This window comes from Lolium rigidum, chromosome 6 (genome assembly GCF_022539505.1).
Source record: "Lolium rigidum isolate FL_2022 chromosome 6, APGP_CSIRO_Lrig_0.1, whole genome shotgun sequence".
Classification (NCBI taxonomy): Eukaryota; Viridiplantae; Streptophyta; class Magnoliopsida; order Poales; family Poaceae; genus Lolium; species Lolium rigidum.
Genome location: NC_061513.1, coordinates 86,872,644 through 86,895,064, shown reverse-complemented (window position 1 = coordinate 86,895,064; position 22,421 = coordinate 86,872,644). Strand labels below are relative to the sequence as shown.

Genomic DNA, 22,421 nt, shown 5'->3' with positions numbered 1-22,421 from the left:
AAGCAACACAAAGGAAAATTAAGTTTCAACGGTTGCTTTCAACTTATAACATGTATATCTCATGGATAATTGTCAACATAGAGTAATATAACAAGTGCAATATGCAAGTATGTAGGAATCAATGCACAGTTCACACAAGTGTTTGCTTCTTGAGGTGGAGAGAGATAGGTGAACTGACTCAACATAAAAGTAAAAAGAATGGTCCTTCAAAGAGGAAAGCATCGATTGCTATATTTGTGCTAGAGCTTTTATTTTGAAAACATGAAACAATTTTGTCAACGGTAGTAATAAAGCATATGAGTTATAAAAATTATATCTTACAAGTTGCAAGCCTCATGCATAGTATACTAATAGTGCCCGCACCTTGTCCTAATTAGCTTGGACTACCGGATCTTTGCAATACACATGTTTTAACCAAGTGTCACAATGGGGTACCTCCATGCCGCCCTGTACAAAGGTCTAAGGAGAAAGCTCGCATTTCGGATTTCTCGCTTTTGATTATTCTCAACTTAGACATCCATACCGGGACAACATGGACAACGGATAATGGACTCCTCTTTAATGCATAAGCATGTGACAACAATTATTATTCTCATATGAGATTGAGGATATATGTCCAAAACTCGAAACTTCCACCATGAATCATGGCTTTAGTTAGCGGCCCAATGTTCTTCTCTAACAATATGCATGCTCCAACCATAAAGGTGGTAGATCTCTCTTACTTCGGACAAGACGGACATGTATAGCAACTCACATGATATTCAACAAAGAATAGTTGATGGCGTCCCCGGAAACATGGTTATCGCACAACAAGCAACTTAATAAGAGATAAAGTGCATAAGTACATATTCAATACCACAATAGTTTTTAAGCTATTTGTCCCATGAGCTATATATTGCAAAGGTGAATGATGGAATTTTAAAGGTAGCACTCAAGCAATTTACTTTGGAATGGCGGATAAATACCATGTAGTAGGTAAGTATGGTGGACACAAATGGCATAGTGGTTGGCTCAAGTATTTTGGATGCATGAGAAGTATTCCCTGTCGATACAAGGTTTAGGCTAGCAAGGTTATTTGAAACAAACACAAGGATGAACGGTGCAGCAAAACTCACATAAAAGACATATTGTAAACATTATAAGACTCTACACCGTCTTCCTTGTTGTTCAAAACTCAATACTAGATGTTATCTAGACTCTAGAGAAACCAAATATGCAAACCAAATTAGCAAGCTCTAAGTGTTTCTTCATTAATGGGTGCAAAGTATATGATGCAAGAGCTTAAACATGAGCACAACAATTGCCAAGTATCAAATTATCCAAGACATTTCAGAGTTACTACATGTAGTATTTTCCAATTCCAACCATATAACAATTTAACGAAGAAGAAACTTCGCCATGAATACTATGAGTAAAGCCTAAGGACATACTTGTCCATATGCTACAGCGGAGCGTGTCTCTCTCCCATAAAGTGAATTCTAGGATCCATTTTATTCAAACAAAACAAAAAACAAAAACAAACCAACGCTCCAAGCAAAGTGCATAAGATGTGACGGAATAAAAATATAGTTTCAGGGGAGGAACCTGATAATGTTGTCGATGAAGAAGGGGATGCCTTGGGCATCCCCAAGATTAGACGCTTGAGTCTTCTTAGAATATGCAGGGGTGAACCACCGGGGCATCCCCAAGCTTAGAGCTTTCACTCTCCTTGATCATATTGTATCATACTCCTCTCTTGATCCTTGAAAACTTCCTCCACACCAAACTCGAAACAACTCATTAGAGGGTTAGTGCATAATAAAAATTCACATGTTCAGAGGTGACACAATCATTCTTAACACTTCTGGACATTGCATAAAGCTACTGGACATTAATGGATCAAAGAAATTCATCCAACATAGCAAAAGAGGCAATGCGAAATAAAAGGCAGAATCTGTCAAAACAGAACAGTCCGTAAAGATGGATTTTATTAGGCCACCAGACTTGCTCAAATGAAAATGCCCAAATTGAATGAAAGTTGCGTACATATCTGAGGATCATGCACGTAAATTGTCTTATTTTTCTGAGTTACCTACAGAGAATTAGACCCAGATTCGTGACAGCAAAGAAATCTGGAACTGCGCAGTAATCCAAATCTAGTACTTACTTTACTATCAAAGACTTTACTTGGCACAACAAAACATAAAACTAAGATAAGGAGAGGTTGCTACAGTAGTAAACAACTTCCAAGACTCAAATATAAAACAAAAATACTGTAGCAAAAACATGGGTTGTCTCCCATAAGCGCTTTTTTTTAACGCCTTTCAGCTAGGCGCAGAAAGTGTATCTCAAGTAACATCAAGAGATGAAGCATCAACATCATAATTTGTTCTAATAATAGAATCATAAGGTAACTTCATTCTCTTTCTAGGGAAGTGTTCCATACCTTTCTTGAGAGGAAATTGATATTTAATATTACCTTCCTTCATATCAATAGTAGCACCAACAGTTCGAAGAAAAGGTCTTCCCAATATAATGGGGCAAGATGCATTGCATTCAATATCCAAGACAACAAAATCAACGGGGACAAGGGTATTGTTAACCATAATATGAACATTATCAACTTTTCCCAAAGGTTTCTTTTTAGCATTATCAGCGAGATTAACATCCAAATAACAATTCTTCAATGGTGGCAAGTCAAGCATATCATAGACTTTCTTAGGCATAACAGAAATACTTGCACCAAGATCACATAAAGCATTACAATCAAAATCTTTGACTCTCATTTTAATGATGGGCTCCCAACCATCCTCTAGCTTTCTAGGAATAGAAGTTTCAAGTTTTAGTTTTTCTTCTCTAGCTTTTATGAGAGCATTTGTAATATGTTTTGTGAAAGCCAAGTTTACAGCGCTAGCATTGGGACTTTTAGCAAGTTTTTGTAAGAACTTTATAACTTCAGAGATGTGGCAATCATCAAAATCTAAATCATTACAATCTAAAGCAATGGGATTATCATCCCCAAGGTTGGAAAAAATTTCAGCAGTTTTATCATAGGCAGTTTCAGCAGTTTTAGCAGTTTCAGGTAATTTTGCGCGCTTTGCACTAGGAGTAGAAGCATTGCCAACACCAATTATTTTATTATTGATAGTAGGAGGTGCAGAAACATGTGAATCATTAGCATTGCTAGTGGTGGTAATAGTCCAAACTTTAGCTACATTTTTCTCTTTAGCTAGTTTTTCATTTTCTTCTCTATCCCACCTAGCACGCAGTTCAACCATTAATCTTATATTATCATTAATTCTAACTTGGATGGCATTTGCTGTAGTAACAATTTTATTTTCAATATCCCTATTAGGCATAACTTTCGATTTCAAAAGATCAACATCGGAGGCAAGACTATCAACCTTAGAAGCGAGAATATCAATTTTATTGAGTTTTTCCTCAACGGATTTGTTAAAGGCGAGTTTGTGTACTAATAAATTCTTTAAGCATAGCTTCAAGTACAGGGGGTGTATTCCTATTATTGTTGTAAGAATTCCCATAAGAATTAGCATAACCGTTACCATTATTATAAGGATATGGCCTATAGTTATTACTAGAATTGTTCCGATAAGCATTGTTGTTGAAATTATTATTTTTAATGAAGTTCACATCAACATGTTCTTCTTGGGCAACCAATGAAGCTAACGGAACATTATTAGGATCAACATTAGTCCTATCATTTACAAGCATAGACATAATAGCATCAACCTTATCATTCAAGGAAGAGGATTCTTCGACAGAATTTACCTTCTTACCTTGTGGAGCTCTTTCCGTGTGCCATTCAGAGTAATTAACCATCATATTATCAAGAAGCCTCGTTGCTTCACCAAGAGTGATGGACATAAAGGTACCTCCAGCAGCTGAATCCAATAAATTCCGCGAAGAAAAGTTTAGTCCTGCATAGAAGGTTTGGATGATCATCCAAGTAGTCGAGTCCATGGGTTGGGCAATTTTTAACCAAAGATTTCATTCTTTCCCAAGCTTGAGCAACATGTTCATTATCTAATTGTTTAAAATTCATTATGCTACTCCTCAAAGATATAATTTTAGCAGGGGGATAATATCTACCAATAAAAGCATCCTTGCATTTAGTCCAGGAATCAATACTATTCTTAGGCAGAGATAGCAACCAATCTTTAGCTCTTCCTCTTAATGAGAAAGGAAACAATTTTAATTTTATAATATCACCATCTACATCTTTATACTTTTGCATTTCACACAATTCAACAAAATTATTGAGATGGGCAGCAGCATCATCGGAACTAACACCGAGAAAATTGCTCTCTCATGACAAGATTCAAGTAAAGCGAGTTTAATTTCAAAGAATTCCGCTGTAGTAGCAGGTGGAGCAATAGGTGTGCATAAGAAATCATTATTATTTGTGCTAGTGAAGTCACACAACTTAGTATTTTCAGGGGTGGTCATTTCAGCAGTAGTAAATAAAACAAACTAGATAAAGTAAATGCAAGTAAACTAATTTTTTTGTGTTTTTGATATAGCAAACAAGACAGTAAATAAAGTAAAGCTAGCAACTAATTTTTTTATGTTTTGATATAATGCAGCAAACAAAGTAGTAAATAAAATTAAGCAAGACAAAAACAAAGTAAAGAGATTGACAAGTGGAGACTCCCCTTGCAGCGTGTCTTGATCTCCCCGGCAACGGCGCCAGAAAATATGCTTGATGGCGTGTATTTCACACGTTCGTTGGGAACCCCAAGAGGAAGGTATGATGCGCACAGCAGCAAGTTTTCCCTCGAAAGAAACCAAGGTTTATCGAACCAGGAGGAGCCAAGAAGCACGTTGAAGGTTGATGGCGGCGGGATGTAGTGCGGCGCAACACCAGGGATTCCGGCGCCAACGTGGAACTCGCACAACACAATCCAAAGTACTTTGCCCCAACGAAACGAGTGAGGTTGTCAATCTCACCGGCTTGCTGTAACAAAGGATTAACCGTATTGTGTGGAAGATGATTGTTTGCGAGAGAAAACAAGTAAAACAAGTATTGCGAGCAGATTTGTATTTCAGTATTAAAGAATGGACCGGGGTCCACAGTTCACTAGAGGTGTCTCTCCCATAAGATAAAAGCATGTTGGGTGAACAAATTACGGTCGGGCAATTGACAAATAGAGAGGGCATAACAATGCACATACATGTCATGATAAGTACGAGTGAGATTTAATTGGGCATTACGACAAAGTACATAGACCGCCATCCAACCGCATCTATGCCTAAAAAGTCCACCTTCGGGTTATCATCCGAACCCCTTCCAGTATTAAGTTGCAAAGCAACGGACAATTGCATTAAGTATGGTGCGTAATGTAATCAATAACTACATCCTCGGACATAGCATCAATGTTTTATCCCTAGTGGCAACAAGACAGACACAACCTTAGAACTTTCTCATCACTGTCCCGGGTGTCAATGCGGGAATGAACCCACTATCGAGCATAAATACTCCCTCTTGGAGTTAAGAGCAAAAACTTGGCCGAGCCTCTACTAATAACGGAGAGCATGCAAGATCATAAACAACACATATGTAATAACTTGATAATTAACATAACATGGTATTCTCTATCCATCGGATCCCGACAAACACAACATATAGAATTACAGATAGATGATCTTGATCATGTTAGGCAGCTCACAAGATCCAACAATGAAGCACAATGAGGAGAAGACAACCATCTAGCTACTGCTATGGACCCATAGTCCAGAGGGTGAACTACTCACTCATCACTCCGGAGGCGACCATGGCGGTGTAGAGTCCTCCGGGAGATGAATCCCCTCTCCGACAGGGTGCCGGAGGAGATCTCCAGAATCCCCCGAGATGGGATTGGCGGCGGCGGCGTCTCAGTAAGGTTTTCCGTATCGTGGTTTTCCGCATCAGGGGTTTCGCGACGGAGGCTTTAAGTAGGCGGAAGGGCAACGTGGGGGGCCACACGAGGGCCCCACACCACAGGTCGGCGCGGCCAAGACCTGGGCCGCGCCGCCCTATGGTGGCGGCCCCTCGTGGCCCCACTTCGACTCCTCTTCGGTCTTCCGGAAGCTTCGTGGCAAAATAGACCCTGGGTCTTGATTTCGTCCAATTCCGAGAATATTTCGTTACTAGGATTTCTGAAACCAAAAACAGCAGAAAACAGCAATCGGCTCTTCGGCATCTTGTTAATAGGTTAGTTCCGGAAAATGCACGAATATGACATAAAGTGTGCATAAAACATGTAGGTATCATCAATAATATGGCATGGAACATAAGAAATTATCGATACGTCGGAGACGTATCAAGTTCCAAAGGGGAAAAGATTGCAAGAGGTAGAGTTGCAAATCAAGATACCAAAAGCAATAGAATTCCAAGAATGGAAGATGACAAATCACAACAAAGATGCCTTGCTAAACTCAATAGATTTGTGTGTAAATAGGGAGTTCCCATATGGGAAGTAAGAGCACAGCTAATCTCACTGCAAATCTAGGGGTTCCTAGGTGTTGGGTCCAAAAGTTTCCGCCTAGAGCTAGACCATAGAATTTCCGGCTAAGGCCAAAAATATGTTGCCTTGGTGCTAGAGAGGGAATATTCTGGCTTACATGGGCACGTCCTCGTGCAACCTCGACATCGGGGACGATACGCCGCAACTCGCGTCGAAAGAAGCTAGCAGGAAACGCGATACGCAAGATAATCCGGCTAGCTCTTTTTGAGACCCGAAGCCCTAGTTCCTCGGTAGGGACCCCATCAGAGGTTCCAGCAGCTATGGGCTGAACTTGGCCGGATTAGACCGCTCCAAGCTAGGTTGTCGATCTTAGAAAAATCTAAGCGAAGTCACCAAAAAGCGAAAGTAGGTACAAGGGTTTGAGGAGGCAAAAAAATAGATGTACTGATCGATTGTGTGCTTAATTTCAATCGGTCATCACCTCTTACATATATATGAAACGGCTGGACTTTTCGTAGAAGTTTTGGACAACTCTTTACAAGTTTACAAGGTGAAATCATAGTAGTATAACTCTAACGGTAAACGAGACAAGTCTTCGTCTGGCTTCGTACTCGATCCGGATCCAAATATCCGTGTCGACTCTTAAGTAAAGCCTTTTTTATCCTTCCGTGTTGGAGTCAAACTTTCCTTCAACTTCATGCTTGAGTTGGATAGATTATGGTCTTTAGGAGTGTGCCAACTTCCGCCTGTGTCAAGTTGACTAAATTTCTACCTTAAACCTAAGGCGTCTGAAATCCACTCCGGCTTAGATCTAAGGTGACTTCATTTGGCATTCCTTCTTCGCACGACTCGTGGATTTCTTTAAGTTCATACCTTCATTCCTCGCCAAATTGACTTAGGCATAATATGGAAAAGTCCGTCTTGGATCTAAGATGACCAAATCCTCCACGGATCCGGCTTAATCTTCAATCTGGCTAAAAAATGAGTACCTAAGGGCATGTACAATTATAGGAAAGACATGTCTTTTCTTAATAGTTCACGTCATCTAGAGAAAGACGATAAATATTAGAGGTAAAATATTATCTTTTATTATCATCCTTTACAATTGATTAATTTTAGTAGGAAATTATGTGACTAAGGGAAATAAGTTATACAATGGGGAAAATAGTCTTCTCTTATTTAATATAATAAGAGATCATCTCTTAGCGAAGGGAAGACAATATTATCTTTTTTCTTCCTCTCTCCTCCAACTAAGCAAAAATCCTACATGACAGTAAGGGAAGGTGGACACCACTCCATTGTACATGCCCTAAGACCCACTACATATGTTCGGTGAGAGTCTGGCCATTTGAACAAGGGAAGCGTAACATTTGTTTCTACTTTTATTACAAGTAAGTGATGTACCGATGTCGCAATGTGTACTAGAAATCGCAAAATATTGCATCAGCAACTTGTCGAATAATTGAGGATTTATTTCATGAACCAAGCTGGATTACAGAGCAATTGCGAATAAGTGACGAAATATCCTCGCCCAAAGCATCCTAGCTAGCAGCTAGCTAGCCCCCTCTCTGTTCTTCACCCGCATTGGCAAGCCGCCTCTCATCCGCAGCGTCAGCGACATCACAAGCTTGGGATGCCCCTCGCCGCCGACGTACCGTAAACTGAACCTCTCAAACACGCACGCCGCGATGGACTTCATTTGTATGTAGGCCATCTCCTTGCCGAGGCACATCCTCGGCCCGGCGTGGAAGACCGGGTACTTGAACGGGTTCTCCGGCCGGAACGCGCCCTCCTCGTCAAGCCACCGCTCCGGCCTGAACTCCTCGCAGTCCTCGCCCCAGATGCCCTCCAGGCGCGCCATCGCGTACGCGCAGTACGTTATCATCCATCCTTTCCCGACAAACGTGCCGTCCGGGAGCAGATCGTCTTCCTTGCAGCTATGCGTGTCGGCGGCCACCGGCGGGTACAGCCGCATGGACTCGGTGATGGCCGCGTGGAGGTAGTGCATCTCGCGCAGCTCGTCGAAGCTGAACGTCGCCGACGTGCCTTCGCCGCCTGACGCGCGCACCGCGCGGACCTCGCGCACGATCTTCTCCTCCACGTCGGGACGGGTGGACACCAGCCAGAAGAACCAGGTGAGCGCCGACGAGGTCGTGTCGCGGCCGGCGAGGATGAAGTTGGTGACCACGTCGCGGAGGCTCTCACCGCTGTGCTCGCCGGCCGCGGCGAATCGCGACAGGAAGTCGTCGTCGCTGCCGGCCTCGCCCCGTCTTTCCCTGCGCTCTCTGACGATCTTGTCGGCGTAGCCGTGGATCGTGGCGAGCGCCGAGCGCATCCGCCTCTCGGGCTCCATGCCGAGCACCCTCTTGACGCGCCACAGCCACTTGGCGGGTGACATGAACCGGGCCATAACGGCGTTCTGCGCGTCGTTGAACGCGGCCATGAACTCCGTGCACTCCGGCGCGGCCATGCCCTCCTCGGCGAGGCAGGCCGGGTCCTTTCCGAACGCTACGCGGCATATGTTGTCGAACGCAAAGCGCTCGAGCACATCCTGCATGTCCAGCATTGTCTGCCCATCGCGCTCGCGCCCCGCCCGCTCGAGCAGCGGCAGAAGCCGCTCGATGACCTCGAAACGGACGGCGTCCACCACGAAGTTCCTCATCGATCGCTTGCTGAACTCATAGCTTGCGGCCTTGCGCTGCCACAGCCACTGCTCGCCGTCCGAGTTGAAGATGCCGTGGCCGAGGAAGTCCTCGAGCATGGAGACCGCGAGCTCGCCCTTGGGGTAGTTACCAAAGTTCGTCTTGAGCATGTGCTCAAGGTTTGCCGAGTCGGCGGTGACGGCGACGCTGGTGAGGCCGAACACCTTGAAATGCAGGGTATGCGTGGAGCTGCTCTGCATGACGCCGGTGTACCACTCGAGGAAGCAGTCCCTGTTCTTGACAAAATGCGGCAGGATGCCGAGGATGGGGTAGACCTTGAGGCCATGGGCGGGAGGTTGGTTCTTGGGGTCCTGGCGCCGGTAGACAAACCAGACGAGAGGTAAGAGAGGGAGGAGGAGGAGGAGGAGAAGGGAACATGATGGGGGGAAGGAGTGTTCCATGGTGAGTGGTGGCGGTGATTTGGGATCACTCTGCTTGGAGATAAGAGGTCATGGAGTTGGCTCCCTTCTGCACACGATCGACGAAATGGACTAGGTTCCGATTCAATTATTTGATTCAACTGTATCACTGTTTATCAATTATTATTTTTCATCAAAAAAATGTTTATCTTAACTAGCTGTATCACTGTTTATCAATTATTATTCTGCACAAGATCGACATCACTTTTGGAACCTGGTTGCGCGCACACCCAGTTTTTCAAAAATTAAAAAAATCGTTATTTAAAAGTTACAAAAAATATTGAAACAAAATTTTGCATGTACATATTATGTTGATACTTACTCGTGTTAGTTTTCACGAAAAATACGAATGTTTGTGGCCTACACGAAATGTCAAAATGACATTATAATGTTTTGATTCGTACTATTCACGGGAATAGGAGCTTCCATTTTCTCATTTTTGTGTAGGTCACATACATTCATATTTTTCATGAAAACTTACACGAGTAAGTATCAAAATAATATATACATGCGTGCATTTTTCATTTTTTTCCTGAAACTTTGAAATAGCATTATTTTAAATTTTTCATAACTAGGTGTGCACGCACCCATGTTCTGTTTGGTATTTTCGGTTGTATACATCCATATCTACCGCAGCTGCGGTGTTTGGCGGCTATAGTAGGCTTCTCATGTGGACTTGTGAAGTGCGGACTAATGCAAAATAATCTGATTTTGTCTACACAAATGTGGAGATGATTTCTATAAACATGCAAATCTTGTTGAAATTGCAACACAATAAGTAATAAAATGTGACCTCAAGTGTGCTCTCAATTTTTTATTTTAGTTTCAAATTTGTTTCTTTTTTTTGTATAGTGCAGAAAGATAACATAACTCAACGGAACATTTTTTGGCGAAAAATTCAAACGGGAGTTTACACGTACATACATCCTTATGCATTTGCATGTTATCCTACTTTTCTAAATATAAAGAAAAATAATTTTTGACAACTTTAAAAACCTAACTCCCTGAACTCATCGTCCAATCAGAATTTCCGGAATTCTCTGCGCAATAATTGATGATGTCGAGGGCTCGTTCCTTGAAAAAAAAATTATGAGTTTATTGAGTACAGATGGACATAAATCCAATTGGAAAAAAAAATATTCGATGCATAGAAGTGATAATCAAGAGACGGGACAAATGAATCATCACAAGGGGTATTTATACACGGATTCTCATTTGTTCGGGAAGTCGGTTATAATAGGAGACATCTCTAGAAGATGCCTGGTAGATGCAAAGGTCTTTATACAAACAAAATGCGTTCGTACAGAAGGAGGTGGTTTTGGCATCAATTAACTGCCTATGGCAGTTAGAACCTAATTTAAATACCCCTTCCACAAAGCTATGCCTTGTATCCGTTGTATAACCTTGACAACATTTCATGTAGTCCTCATGATCTTTGAAGTTCATAATATCTCCTCTAAAACCCTGGGGTGGGGGGATATAAGGAGAATAGTATTTGATATGTTGGTAATACTCCTTCAAACCATGTGGGAAAATAAGGAGAAAATGGTACAACGTATAATGGTCATTGTCGTTGTTAATTCAGTATGAAGTGAACCCATAGATTTTGGAGAATAATAAATAGGTCAGGTATACTTTCCGAAAAAAACCCGGTGGGAAAAATATATAGTATGACATATGATCTTACGTTAATATCACTCATTAAAAACTTGATGGGAACCTAAATAGTAAACTCATAAAGGGAAAAAAGTAATATGATGCTTTGAACAAGAGTACTAGAAATATAGATAGCCCCCCCCCCCCGATTCTTGAAAATTTTAAAGTCGTTGCATTCAAATTCCATGAAATATTTCTGGAATGCTGCAGTTGGCAGAGACTTTGTAAACTGACCAGAGAGGTTATCACATGATTTTACTTGCAAGTATTCCCCAACCCTCGGGGAGTTCGTGGGGACAAAACAATCTAGGGGCAATATCCTCAGCGATATTGGTTAAGTTGTATGATGTTTGCACTTCTGCAACAAAAGCAACTTTATGTGGGCAGATAATGGTTAATGATTCAAGAGAACCATTATCACATGGCTGATGTATGTTGTTTGTCATTATGTAAAGCTAGACATGTTAATGCAGCCTTATATTTCAGAATGATTGGTAGGTGTACCTACCAGAGAGTCTGCTTCGAAGACATCAATGGAGTGACAGTTATACCATGTAGGTACATACTGGGAATGAAAATAGCCAGCATCATTGTATACGTACTTTATCCTAATGATATTGGAGTTCGGATGCCTCAAAAGGTATAATAATAGGTCAAGTAATGTGGTGCATTGAAGATATCAAAAGGTCTTTTCAATTCCCACCCAATTGTGTTGGTGGTCCAATGCCACTAAGATATGGAACTTCGGGTGTGTTTGGTAGGTCGGTCTACCAGAGATTCTCTTTCCCAGCTGAGACCTGCTCACCTTGCACAAGCTGGACTCAGATTTGGCCATATGTTTGGTGGGCTGGGTGTGTTCACCGACGTTGAGGTGAGAAGTTGTTTGGTGCAGAGCCCTGTGTTAGGTGATGATGGACTCAGGTTCATAAATATAAAATTACAAGAAGGTCCATTTTTTTACAGAAAACACCCTGACCAAAAAATCGAAAAGCAATCGGGTCCTCAGATCCCGACTGGCATCCGGCCGACGTGCGGAGGCGCTCTAGCCGACGGCTGGCCGACGTGAGGAGGTGCCGTGGCTGGCGGGCGGCCGGCCGGCGTGAGGAGGTGCGGTGGCTGGCGACTGCCGCGGCGTGAGGATGTGATTGGCGGTGGAGCTTCGAGCCATGGCGTGAGGCACTGGCGGTCGTCCGTGGCAGCGCTGCAGGTCGTCCGTGTCGGCGCTAGAGGTAGGCCGCGGCGGCGGCACTGGCTCTCGGCCGCGGCAGCGGATCATGGCGACCTTGGGTGGCCGGTCAGGTGGGCGCGTGGAGGTGCAGTCTTGTAGGAATGGTGGTGGAGAGAGAGCCATACGGGGGGGGAGGGGAAATGGAGAGGAAGAAGCAGGGGGTCGCATGACCCCAGCGGGCTCGGGGCGAGGAGCGGGCTCGGGGCGAGGAGTGTCCTCGCGGGAGCGTTTTCTGGGCGAGCTCAGCCCGGCTGAGGTGCGAAGCTCGATTCGAGCTTCTCTACCGGGCAGGGCTGAGACCCCTTTTCTGTGTGAGGTGGGCAGTGCTCAGTTGGACCGAGCCAACCTAACAAACAACAAAAACTGCAAAAATCTGGGGTGAGATGGGAATTTTTGTGTCCACCCAGTCTACCAAACACACCCTTCATGTTCTACATCATCCCATGTTTTGAGAAAATCTTTCTCTAGGTCTAGAGAACGAACAACCGACGAGAGATGGACATGACATGTCCATATTAAGTTTCCCCAATATTTATAATATAGGCATCTTGGTGTACCATAATACCCGAGTGAAGCAGCTTGAAGTGTAATCTCAAGAACTATTTGGTTTTAATCCAATCCTTCATCTCAAATTCATCCTTTTAGATGACCGCGTGTTATGTCATTTTATGAGCAAAACCAACACACATGGGTAATCATCATTGTAAGATTAATCGGTGTGTATAAGGTACTCAGTACATCAGTGATGAGTGGTAAAACACTCATCTTTTATTGCCATCTAAACCTTATATTTTCACTGAAATAATGATAATATCTCTATGGACCCATTCTTAATCACTAATTATTCCATAGGTGTGAAAATCATGTTGCATTATTTATTTCTATGCATACATGGACATTTTAGGAAGGAAAACAGATGTAATTAAAGGAGAATTAAGATCTAGGAACTTCACCATGTCAGTCATGCCACAAAGACGCTCGACTGATTCGAAACCCTTGGCTGTGAGACTGCCAACCGAGGAACCAAGGATGGGGAGGGATGCAAGGATCCCCCTTCATCAGCCCGAGAATACCGACAGAAATTACAGCAGAAGGGATCTAGATAGAGACTCTACGTCGGCACCGGCGGCGAGAGGAAACAAACCCTAGCGAGAGGGAAATTGGACTGTTTTTTTCCTAAGACCTATGTTCATCTCCCAAGCTAATACACTTAGACGGGCAAACAAACAGTCGGCCGAAACTACACCAAAATACATTGTGGGTAACCAAACGAAATAGATAAGCCAAAACCGAAAAGGGGGAGGGGGGGAATACGAGCAAGTTTTTTTTCGAAATGGGAGCATAGCCCCAGCCTCTGCATCGAAACGATGCACACGGCTTTTCACTTATTAATAGTAACACGAGTATCAAATATCAAGGTTTACAACTCATGGATCACAAAGGGTTGATACAAAGATCAGCCAACGAAATAAGAAAAACATGGCTCGCTTATGCATCATGGATACGTTTAGTATGCAGCCAACCACCCTGGCTGAAGATAGCCCGTACAACCGCCATCAGCCGATTGCATCCAGTATCCAAAGGTTCCCGCTGCTCCGTGGGAAGAAGGTAGGATCACATGTGAATTGATGAAGCAGCCCTGTGGATAACCTGTAAGAAGTTTGGTTTTGCAACCCTCGTTAAAAACAACATCATTACGGCAATTCCAGATCGCCCAAACTAAAGCACAAACCCCTACTCGAATGAGCGCCTTAGTTTTTCTACCAATCCCATTTAACCAATTGCCAAACAGGTTAGTAATATTAGCGGGGGGAGGAATATTAAAAGTGAAATGAACCACCCTCCAAACAAGACGAGAGAACGAACAGGAAATAAACAAATGATCAATTGTTTCTTTAGATCCACAAAAAACACAATCCGTACACCCATTCCACCGTCTTTTTGCAAGGTTATCCTTGGTTAATAGCATCTTCTTATACAAGAACCACATGAAAATCTTAATCTTCAGTGGTACCTTTATCTTCCAAATATATTTTTTCAGGAAAACTGTATGCCCATTCAAGAAATCGGCATACATGGACTTTACCGAAAAAATCCCAGAAGTGGTTAAGTGCCATTTGAACTTATCCGGTTCATTACTAAGAGATACATCCATAAGTCTACGGACTAAAACAATCCAAGTCTCCCATTTATCATGTGTGAGTGCACGAGTAAATCCTATATTCAGAGGTGCATAAGACATAACGTTTGATACTAAGACATTCTTAGATCGAGTAATATTATATAGAGATGGATATTGTTCAGAAAGAGGAGTATCACCTAGCCAAACATCTTCCCAAAATCGAGTACTGTTACCATCTCCTACGATAAATGATCCTCGATGAAAGAATTCATCTTTCACCCCCATAATCCCCTTCCAAAAAGGAGGGCAGGTTTGGCTTGCACTTGTGAGAGCGTTTTACCTCGCAGGTACTTTTTTTGCAGCAGCTCCTGCCACACACCTTTTTCAGAAAGAAGTTTAAATAACCATTTGCTAAGTAAACATCTATTCTTTATGTCGAGTACCTCAATACCAAGACCCCCTTGATCTTTCGGTCTACAAATAATGTTCCATTTAGTTAATCTATATTTCTTTTTTATGTCATCACTTTGCCAGAAAAAGCGAGACCTATAGAAATCCAATCTTTTTCTTACCCCTTTGGGTATCTCAAAAAAAGATAAAAGGAACATTGGAAGGCTAGTTAGAACAGAATTAATCAGGACAAGGCGGTCACCATAGGAAAGCATCTTTCCTAACCATGACGCCAGCTTCCTCTCGAAGCGATCCTCGACAGGCTTCCAACTGTCCATTAGCCTTCGAGTGATATTATTAGTGTGGTATACTTCTTTTTCTGTAGCAACTAAGTTTTTACCGGGTATGTCCCTCTTTTCTTGCTTATATATGGTGACCGTGTACATTTAATATGCATAATATAGACCGGAAGTCTAAATTCTTTTGTGTTTTGCACACAGTTTTTATGCACAACTCTGACTGCTAATATATACCGTATTATATAGATTTGGAATGCATAAATGGTGCCATTACATTCCTCTTAAAAATCTCTTTCATTGTATATATGTTGATATAAATTTTATGAATATCTTAGAAGTACAAATCATATGATCAAAGTTATAAGTTGTTGACTAGAAAAAATTAAGGACAACTTAAATTTTAGGACAGGCTTCAGTTTCGAATGAAAAAGGTATATGTATAGAACCCCATTTCTGTAACTAAGAGCACTTGTACTTGCACTACAAATCCTTAACAGAGGGAGACAGCTATTAGATGCAAAGCTAACCTAAACAGTGTACTGGGCTAATCTCAGAATCAAGGTGTAGTACGTTCTAGCTAGTTGGCAGTAGTCTGATCTTCCGTCTTCCTGTTGATGGTTATGCCCTGAACCCTCGCCGGCGGCAGGCGTTCCTTCTCCTCCTCCACTTGCTCCAGCAGAACCTGCAGCTCGGTCTCCGACAGGCTCTCCAATCGTTTCTGCAACGAAATCAGTTAGTGTTCAGCCACCACAGCTCACAAATTGTTCGCGTGCAGTGCATACACTCCACTAACTGCAACTTATCAGGCGCTACAAAAACTGCATATCAAAGGTTCACCCACCTCCATGACTTGCTTCTCGTAGGTCCTGAGCTGCGTGGCGTAGGTCATGTCCTTGTTGGCCACCCGGATCATGTAGGAGGAGATCCAGCCGACCGTCATCCCGAGCACGACGAACAGCTGCACGAAGTTGCCGGCTTGCAAGGGGTCGAGGCCGACGAACTGCGCGCGATCAAGGCGAAAACACAGTTAGATTCTTCGGTGCCGAGATGAACCGAGCAGCTGCCGGTGGCAGCGAGAGAAGAAGAGCTCGAAGGCGAAGCACGGCACATCACCTCGAGGCCTGACTTGAGGCCGTATCCGAGGAGGGTCACGCCGACGCCGATCAGCAGCACGTCTTTCCTCGAGTACCCGAACTCCTTCTGCGGAAAACGCGAGCGGATCGCTTAGCTCCGGCGCAAATTGCTTCTGACATATCCGTGCTTAAGCAAAGCGCTTCATTACCTTCTCGTCGGTGACCTTGGAGTCATCCACGCTGCTTCTTAGCGCCCAAGGCCTCCTCTGTCCCAACGGTGTCAACAGCTCGTTCGATCGCAGCCGAAGCACAGCTTTGCCTTTTGGGGACAAGGCAGCAAGATGCATAACAGAGCATGGTTAGATCAGCTCACTGGTGGATTCAGCTCGTTAGCACAAGCAAAGCAAAGAACATGGAGCAAAGAGCAGATACCAGAATGGATAGAGTGCAGACAGGTCGTCTTGCCGAAGCGGAGCCCGCCGGCGAGCGCGGCCGCGGCGGTGGACCTTCCGGCCGAGTGGGGAGAGACGCGAAGGACGGGGGCGGACAGAGCTGCTGGCGCCATGGTTGCCGAGTAGTGTGCCGTTGATGCTCGGCCGCTCACCCGCGCCTCTGGCTCGTTTTTATCTCGTCTTATCCTCGACCAGCTGACTGACTGAGCGGGCTCTGCCCAGCCGCGTCCCCGGGACCTCTCCCGTACACGTACACAAGTTCGGACGCGTCGAGCTAAATATCCTAGTCGTCTGGATAAGAGTGGACGACGTCCCGTCCCTCCCGCGCGAACCAAACACGAGGCCGTGGCCATGGCGTCTTCGTCTTCTTCCGTCTTCTCACCGCTCCTGCGGCCTTCCCTCCGGCTGCCAACCTCCTGCGGTGCCCGCTCTATGGCTGTCCACGCTGTGTCCGCGGACAACGCCACCGCTGCCACGACGCCGGCGCCCCTCGCGGTTGCTAGCCACAGGAGAGAGCTGGTGGTGGGAACGGCATTGGGGGCGCTGTTCTCGAGGACGCCGCTGCCTGCCGGGGCGCGTGAGGTTGAGGCCGGCAAGTACCTGCCGCCGGCGCCGTCCAGCCCGGGCTTCGTGTTCTTCAAGGCCACCACCAAGGACACCCCTGCACTCCGGGCTGGTGATCACTCGGTTCTTGCTTCTTTATCTCCATACATTATTACGCTCTCTGTTTTGTGTCAAAACAAAATACCCTCTCTGTTTCTTAATTTAGTTTTCGAAACTGACTGACAACAAATTCCATTCCCCGACAATTCTAGGCAATGTGGAGCCATACGAGTTCATCCTGCCGCCCACCTGGAAGCAGCTGCGAGTGGCCAACATACTGTCCGGCAACTACTGCCAGCCCAAGTGCGCTGAGCCGTGGGTGGAGGTGAAGTTCGAGGACGACAAGCAGGGCAAAGTGCAGGTGGTGGCCTCGCCGCTGATCCGCCTCACCAACAGGCCCAACGCCACCATCGAGGACATCGGCAGCCCCGAGAAGCTCATCTCCTCCCTGGGGCCTTTCGTCACCGGCAACACCTTGGAACCCGAAGAAATTATCGAGACCAATGTCGAGAAAATCGGCGACCTAACTGTAAGTAATTAAGTTTCCTTTTTACATGTTCTAGTGCCGAAATTGCAAATCTTCCCACAAGTGCAGTAATCCTATTCATAACTTTTTCTTTCTTTCTTTTTTCCTGTGAGGGTGCTATTCATAAAGTTAGGAATAGGATTACTGCATTCGTCTCGCCAGTTACTGCCAGCAACTTACTGGTAGTACTGTCGCTTAATGCTGAATCCTGATGAATGGGCATAAATCCTTGTGATGCAGTACTACAGCTATGTGCTGGAGACTCCGCTGGCACTGACCGGGTCTCACAATCTGGCCAAGGCCACGGCCAAGGGGAACACGGTGGTGCTCTTCGTCGCCAGCGCCAGTGACAAACAGTGGCAGTCGTCGCAGAAGGTGCTGAAGGCCATGGTAGACTCCTTTCAAGTATGACTGCCGGCTTGCAGCAATGCAAGCTTGGCTGCTTGGGGATCTGGAGTTGGATCACCTCTCTGAACCCTGAGTTATTTCGACATGAGAATTAGTGTTTTTGAGGCTTGCGACACTTGTAAAGAGCTACTTGATCAACTAAGGTGACGGTAAGCTTTATAGAGGTTAATCATACCCTCCAACTAAAAATAGGTGTCTTAACTTTATCAAGATACAGATGTATTTCTAACTAAATTGCATCTAGATACATCCGTATATAGATAAAAGTGAGACACCTATTTTTAAACGGAGGGAGTACAAGGAAACGCACACACTTTGCATTGGGTGTTTGTTATGGCATATCCAATTCATGTAAAAAAATAACAGATTACATATGCAGTCCATATAGAAAATGACAGATTGCATGTACAGTCCACATAAAAAATGACAGATTACATATACAGTTCATACAATTTGAAAACAAAATTTAGATGTCCTAACATGGTTTTGCTTGTTTTTCTACAAAAACGTGGTTACAAATTTGCATCTAAGAAAACACTTACTTGCTGTTGTCTGTGAGTTTAATGAATATGTTGAGGGACTTCAAATTCAACAGCTTCCAAATCGAACGAACAGGACATGAACCAATCCGGGCAGTCGATTCAAGTTTGCAACTAAGCAGTAGTGCGTGCAAACAAACATCCAGAGTAGCACAATGGCATATTGATTGCCTCAATAATGGTGGGAGCACAAAGGGCCAGTTCGAAAATGGTGAGAAATTCTGTGAAACCTGCTTTTGGAGGGGATGAGCTACAGCCTAGATGCATGATGCACCGTGCGAAAAGCAATTCCAGACGAATTGACATCACCTACAGGGTTTTAACGATGAGAGGTTGGCAAATTAACGCCCGGAGACAGCAATTAGAAGAATTTAACCAAGTTTTACAGGTTGCACGACGAGATATTATCATACTACACAGCAAGATTTGCAGCAAAAGATTCAAATACTGCAGCAACTTGCTAATTCTAGAGTCAAACCAAGGCAAGATTTGCATCATAACAGTATCAACCACAACCCATCTGAATTCTGCCCTGAACCACAACCATCTGAATATTGAGAGATTTACTACGTAAAAAATGTCAGATTACATATGCAGATCATATAAAAAAATGACAAATTGCATGTACAGTTCATATAAAAAACGACAGATTACATACACAGTTCATACAGTTTCAGAACAGAATTCAGATGGCGTTTTGCTTGTTCTGCTACAAAAACATGGTTGCATATTAGCATCTAAAAAAACACAGTATACTTGCTGTTTGTCTGCAAGGCCAATCAAGTTTGCAGCCAAGCAGTAGTGCTTCCAAACAAACGCCCAAAGCAGCACGATGGCATGCTCAATAATGGAAAGAGACAGTTCGAAAATGGTGAATAATTCTATGAAACCTGCTTTTGGAGGGGACGGGCTACAGCCTACATGCATGATTCACCCTGCAAAAGCAAATCCAGACGAGTTGGCATCACCTACAGGGCTGCAAACGATGAGACTGTGAAATTAAGGTTCAGAGACAGCAACGAGAAGAATTTAACCAAGGTTTACAGCTTGCACAACGAGAAATTATGATACTCCGTACTATAATACACAGCAAGATGTGCAGGGAAATATTCAAAAATTGCAGCAACTTGCTGATTCTAGAAACAAGGGAAGGCAAGATTAGCAGCATAACAGTATCAACCACTGCCCAACTAAATTCTTCCCTGAACCACAACCAACTGAATTTTGAGAGATTTGCTTTAGACGAAATGTGGTAGCCAACACCAAATGAACAGAGTTTTGATAGCCTAATTCATAGCTGAAGGACAACTTTGTTACTACTGAAACAATATAACTCGGCAAACACCATATTTGCCCATCAGAAGTTGACAACATGAAACATAACACAGAACAAACTTTGCAGTTTGCACAACCAACACTCTAGTGGTACTGACGATGCTGCTACAACTACTACCCATGTAACTAAAGCAGGGAACCCAGAACAACTAAGTTATCTCGCCTCCTCAATTTCTTGACCGCGAGCCAAGACCTGCGCCACGGCCATCCGGCGCCGTGACTGGTCCGCTCAGCCGCCGAATCCGTAGAGGGTGCGTCCCTGGCGCTTGAGCGCGTAGACGACGTCCATGGCGGTGACGGTCTTGCGTCTGGCGTGCTCGGTGTACGTGACTGCGTCGCGGATGACGTTCTCGAGGAAGATCTTGAGCACGCCGCGGGTCTCCTCGTAGATGAGGCCCGAGATGCGCTTGACGCCGCCACGGCGAGCGAGGCGCCGGATGGCCGGCTTGGTGATGCCCTGGATGTTGTCGCGGAGGACCTTCCGGTGGCGCTTGGCGCCGCCCTTGCCGAGGCCCTTGCCGCCCTTGCCGCGCCCCGACATGGCTGCTTGCTGCTCCTTGGGAAGGTTGGGGATTTCTTGGGGATTTTGGAGTGGTGTTTGGTGGCTGGAAGCGGTGAGGTGGGAGGAGCGGGGCAGGAGGGATTTATAAAGGGTGTGCGGGAGTTGTGGGGGCAGTTTGAGCCGTTGGATGGAGATGAAATGGATGGGTGGGATATCTTTCAGCTGAAGTGCCGCGGATCGGTGAACTGGCAGGCGGGGGTGCGAAATTTGGTGGTTTGGGCGCGCAGGTTGAAAGTGTTTACGGAAAAAGTGGCGGGATGCCTCTCTGGATGGTGGGATCGTGGGAGAGCATGCGGAAGAGAATATGACAGGGGACGAATTTATAATTTGCCATTAGCAAGATGGTACAAACCAGGTTTATATGCTTGAACAATGAGCTACGCTGCACCACCGCTGTGTGTGTGTGTGTGTGATATTTTTGGATTCATCAACTCTAAAAATGACGGATTACTTTTACTCACACTCACTGTTATGATATACGGTTTATATTGGAACAAATGTTGGACGAAAGTCTCCTGGAATAGCAAAGGGTACCGTTCCGTCCACATAGATTTTGTTGGGTTGCTGAGGGCATCTCCAGCGACGTGACGCATTTCGGACGCTCAAATTATCCGCGGATGTCCGTTTGCGTCGCCTGACGGACGCGGAAATGATCGTGCGTCCGCTTGCGTTTGGGGCTGGCTCCAGCGGGACAACGCATTTTCGGCGCATGCTAGAATTCAAAAAAGAGATTGTAGCGTCAACTTTGCACGAAATTACAGCCGCAAATTGAGGGTTGAACTAAGTTCATCATACTTTGCAGATGGTACGGCGCAAAGTGGAGTCCAAAAGGGCACAACAAGGCCTGAACAACAATAAAAAAAAGTCCAAAAGGAGGCCAGGCGCATGGCGATGTCTTGCGCGTGGATTTCGGTGCGCTCTTCATGAACCAGGCCCTCGTGTCGTCGTCGACGCCACTCAAGTCGGCAAGCATGATCCTTGTGTCTTCTGCACGGGTCTTGGCCTCGGCGTCCATCCTCCTCGCCTCGGCGTCACACAATTTGGCCTCGGCGTCTGCCTTTTTGGCCTCGACGTCCATCCTTTGGACCTCAATGACCCCTTTCGCGAGGTTGTGGTAGATGGCAGTTGCGGCCTCTTTTTCCAGACGTCTCTTCTCGTCCCTAGCAGCCAAGCGGCAAGATTGTCAGCCATTATCTTCTCCATGCTCTGGGTGAACGCAATGGCATGCGCCTCCCGGGCTAGATCGGCCTTGGTAGCCTTATGGCCAAGGGACGAGGTGGAAGGGCTTGACGGCCATGATCGTCATCTTCGCCGTCGAGGTTGACCATTGTCCCATTCTTCACAGCTTCATCGTAGGCCGCTGTTGACTGCCAAAACCCACCGGCGGGCAGCGGCCTTGTCAACACCGTAGAGCCGGGAAGAGCCTAGAGCTGCGGCTGGCTGAGACCCCTCCGAGCGACGGCCCGCAATGCTCTTCTGGTCACACGCGGCGATGCGAAGTGCAGGGGCGTGCCACCCGACCTATACCTGGTCGGGAAGGTGATGGGGATGCCTCGCTTAGTTTCTGCGGGGCATACATGTAAACATTAAATACGAGCCTCGATCGGCTCTCGGGTTATCTCGTGAATCGGCTCAAAGAGCCGATCCACCCATGATTCGTACGG

At 45.0% G+C, this 22,421-nt stretch overlaps 4 protein-coding genes across 4 annotated transcripts; 1 reads left to right on the top strand and 3 right to left on the bottom strand.

Annotated features, from left to right (window-relative positions):
• Positions 1-7,924: 7,924 nt before the first annotated feature.
• On the bottom strand, positions 7,925-9,562 carry LOC124665303 (cytochrome P450 94B3-like). The gene has a single exon (XM_047202720.1). The coding sequence runs from the start codon at positions 9,544-9,546 to the stop codon at positions 7,996-7,998; it is 1,551 nt and encodes a 516-aa protein (XP_047058676.1). The 5' UTR covers positions 9,547-9,562; the 3' UTR covers positions 7,925-7,995.
• A 6,113-nt stretch (positions 9,563-15,675) lies between these two features.
• LOC124661885 lies at positions 15,676-17,000 on the bottom strand. The gene is made up of 5 exons (XM_047199775.1): positions 16,765-17,000; positions 16,542-16,651; positions 16,373-16,459; positions 16,101-16,259; positions 15,676-15,977 (listed from the first exon to the last, which is right to left on the bottom strand). The coding sequence occupies exons 1-5, from the start codon at positions 16,895-16,897 to the stop codon at positions 15,837-15,839; spliced, it is 630 nt and encodes a 209-aa protein (XP_047055731.1). The 5' UTR covers positions 16,898-17,000; the 3' UTR covers positions 15,676-15,836.
• A 67-nt stretch (positions 17,001-17,067) lies between these two features.
• Positions 17,068-18,339, top strand: LOC124661886 (psbP domain-containing protein 6, chloroplastic). Its single transcript, XM_047199776.1, has 3 exons — positions 17,068-17,460; positions 17,600-17,916; positions 18,154-18,339. Exons 1-3 carry the CDS (start codon positions 17,136-17,138, stop codon positions 18,322-18,324), a joined length of 813 nt encoding a protein of 270 aa, XP_047055732.1. The 5' UTR covers positions 17,068-17,135; the 3' UTR covers positions 18,325-18,339.
• Positions 18,340-20,424: 2,085 nt separating this feature from the next.
• LOC124661887 (histone H4) lies at positions 20,425-20,736 on the bottom strand. Its single transcript, XM_047199777.1, has one exon. It carries the CDS (start codon positions 20,734-20,736, stop codon positions 20,425-20,427), a length of 312 nt encoding a protein of 103 aa, XP_047055733.1.
• Between the last annotated feature and the right edge of the window lie 1,685 nt (positions 20,737-22,421).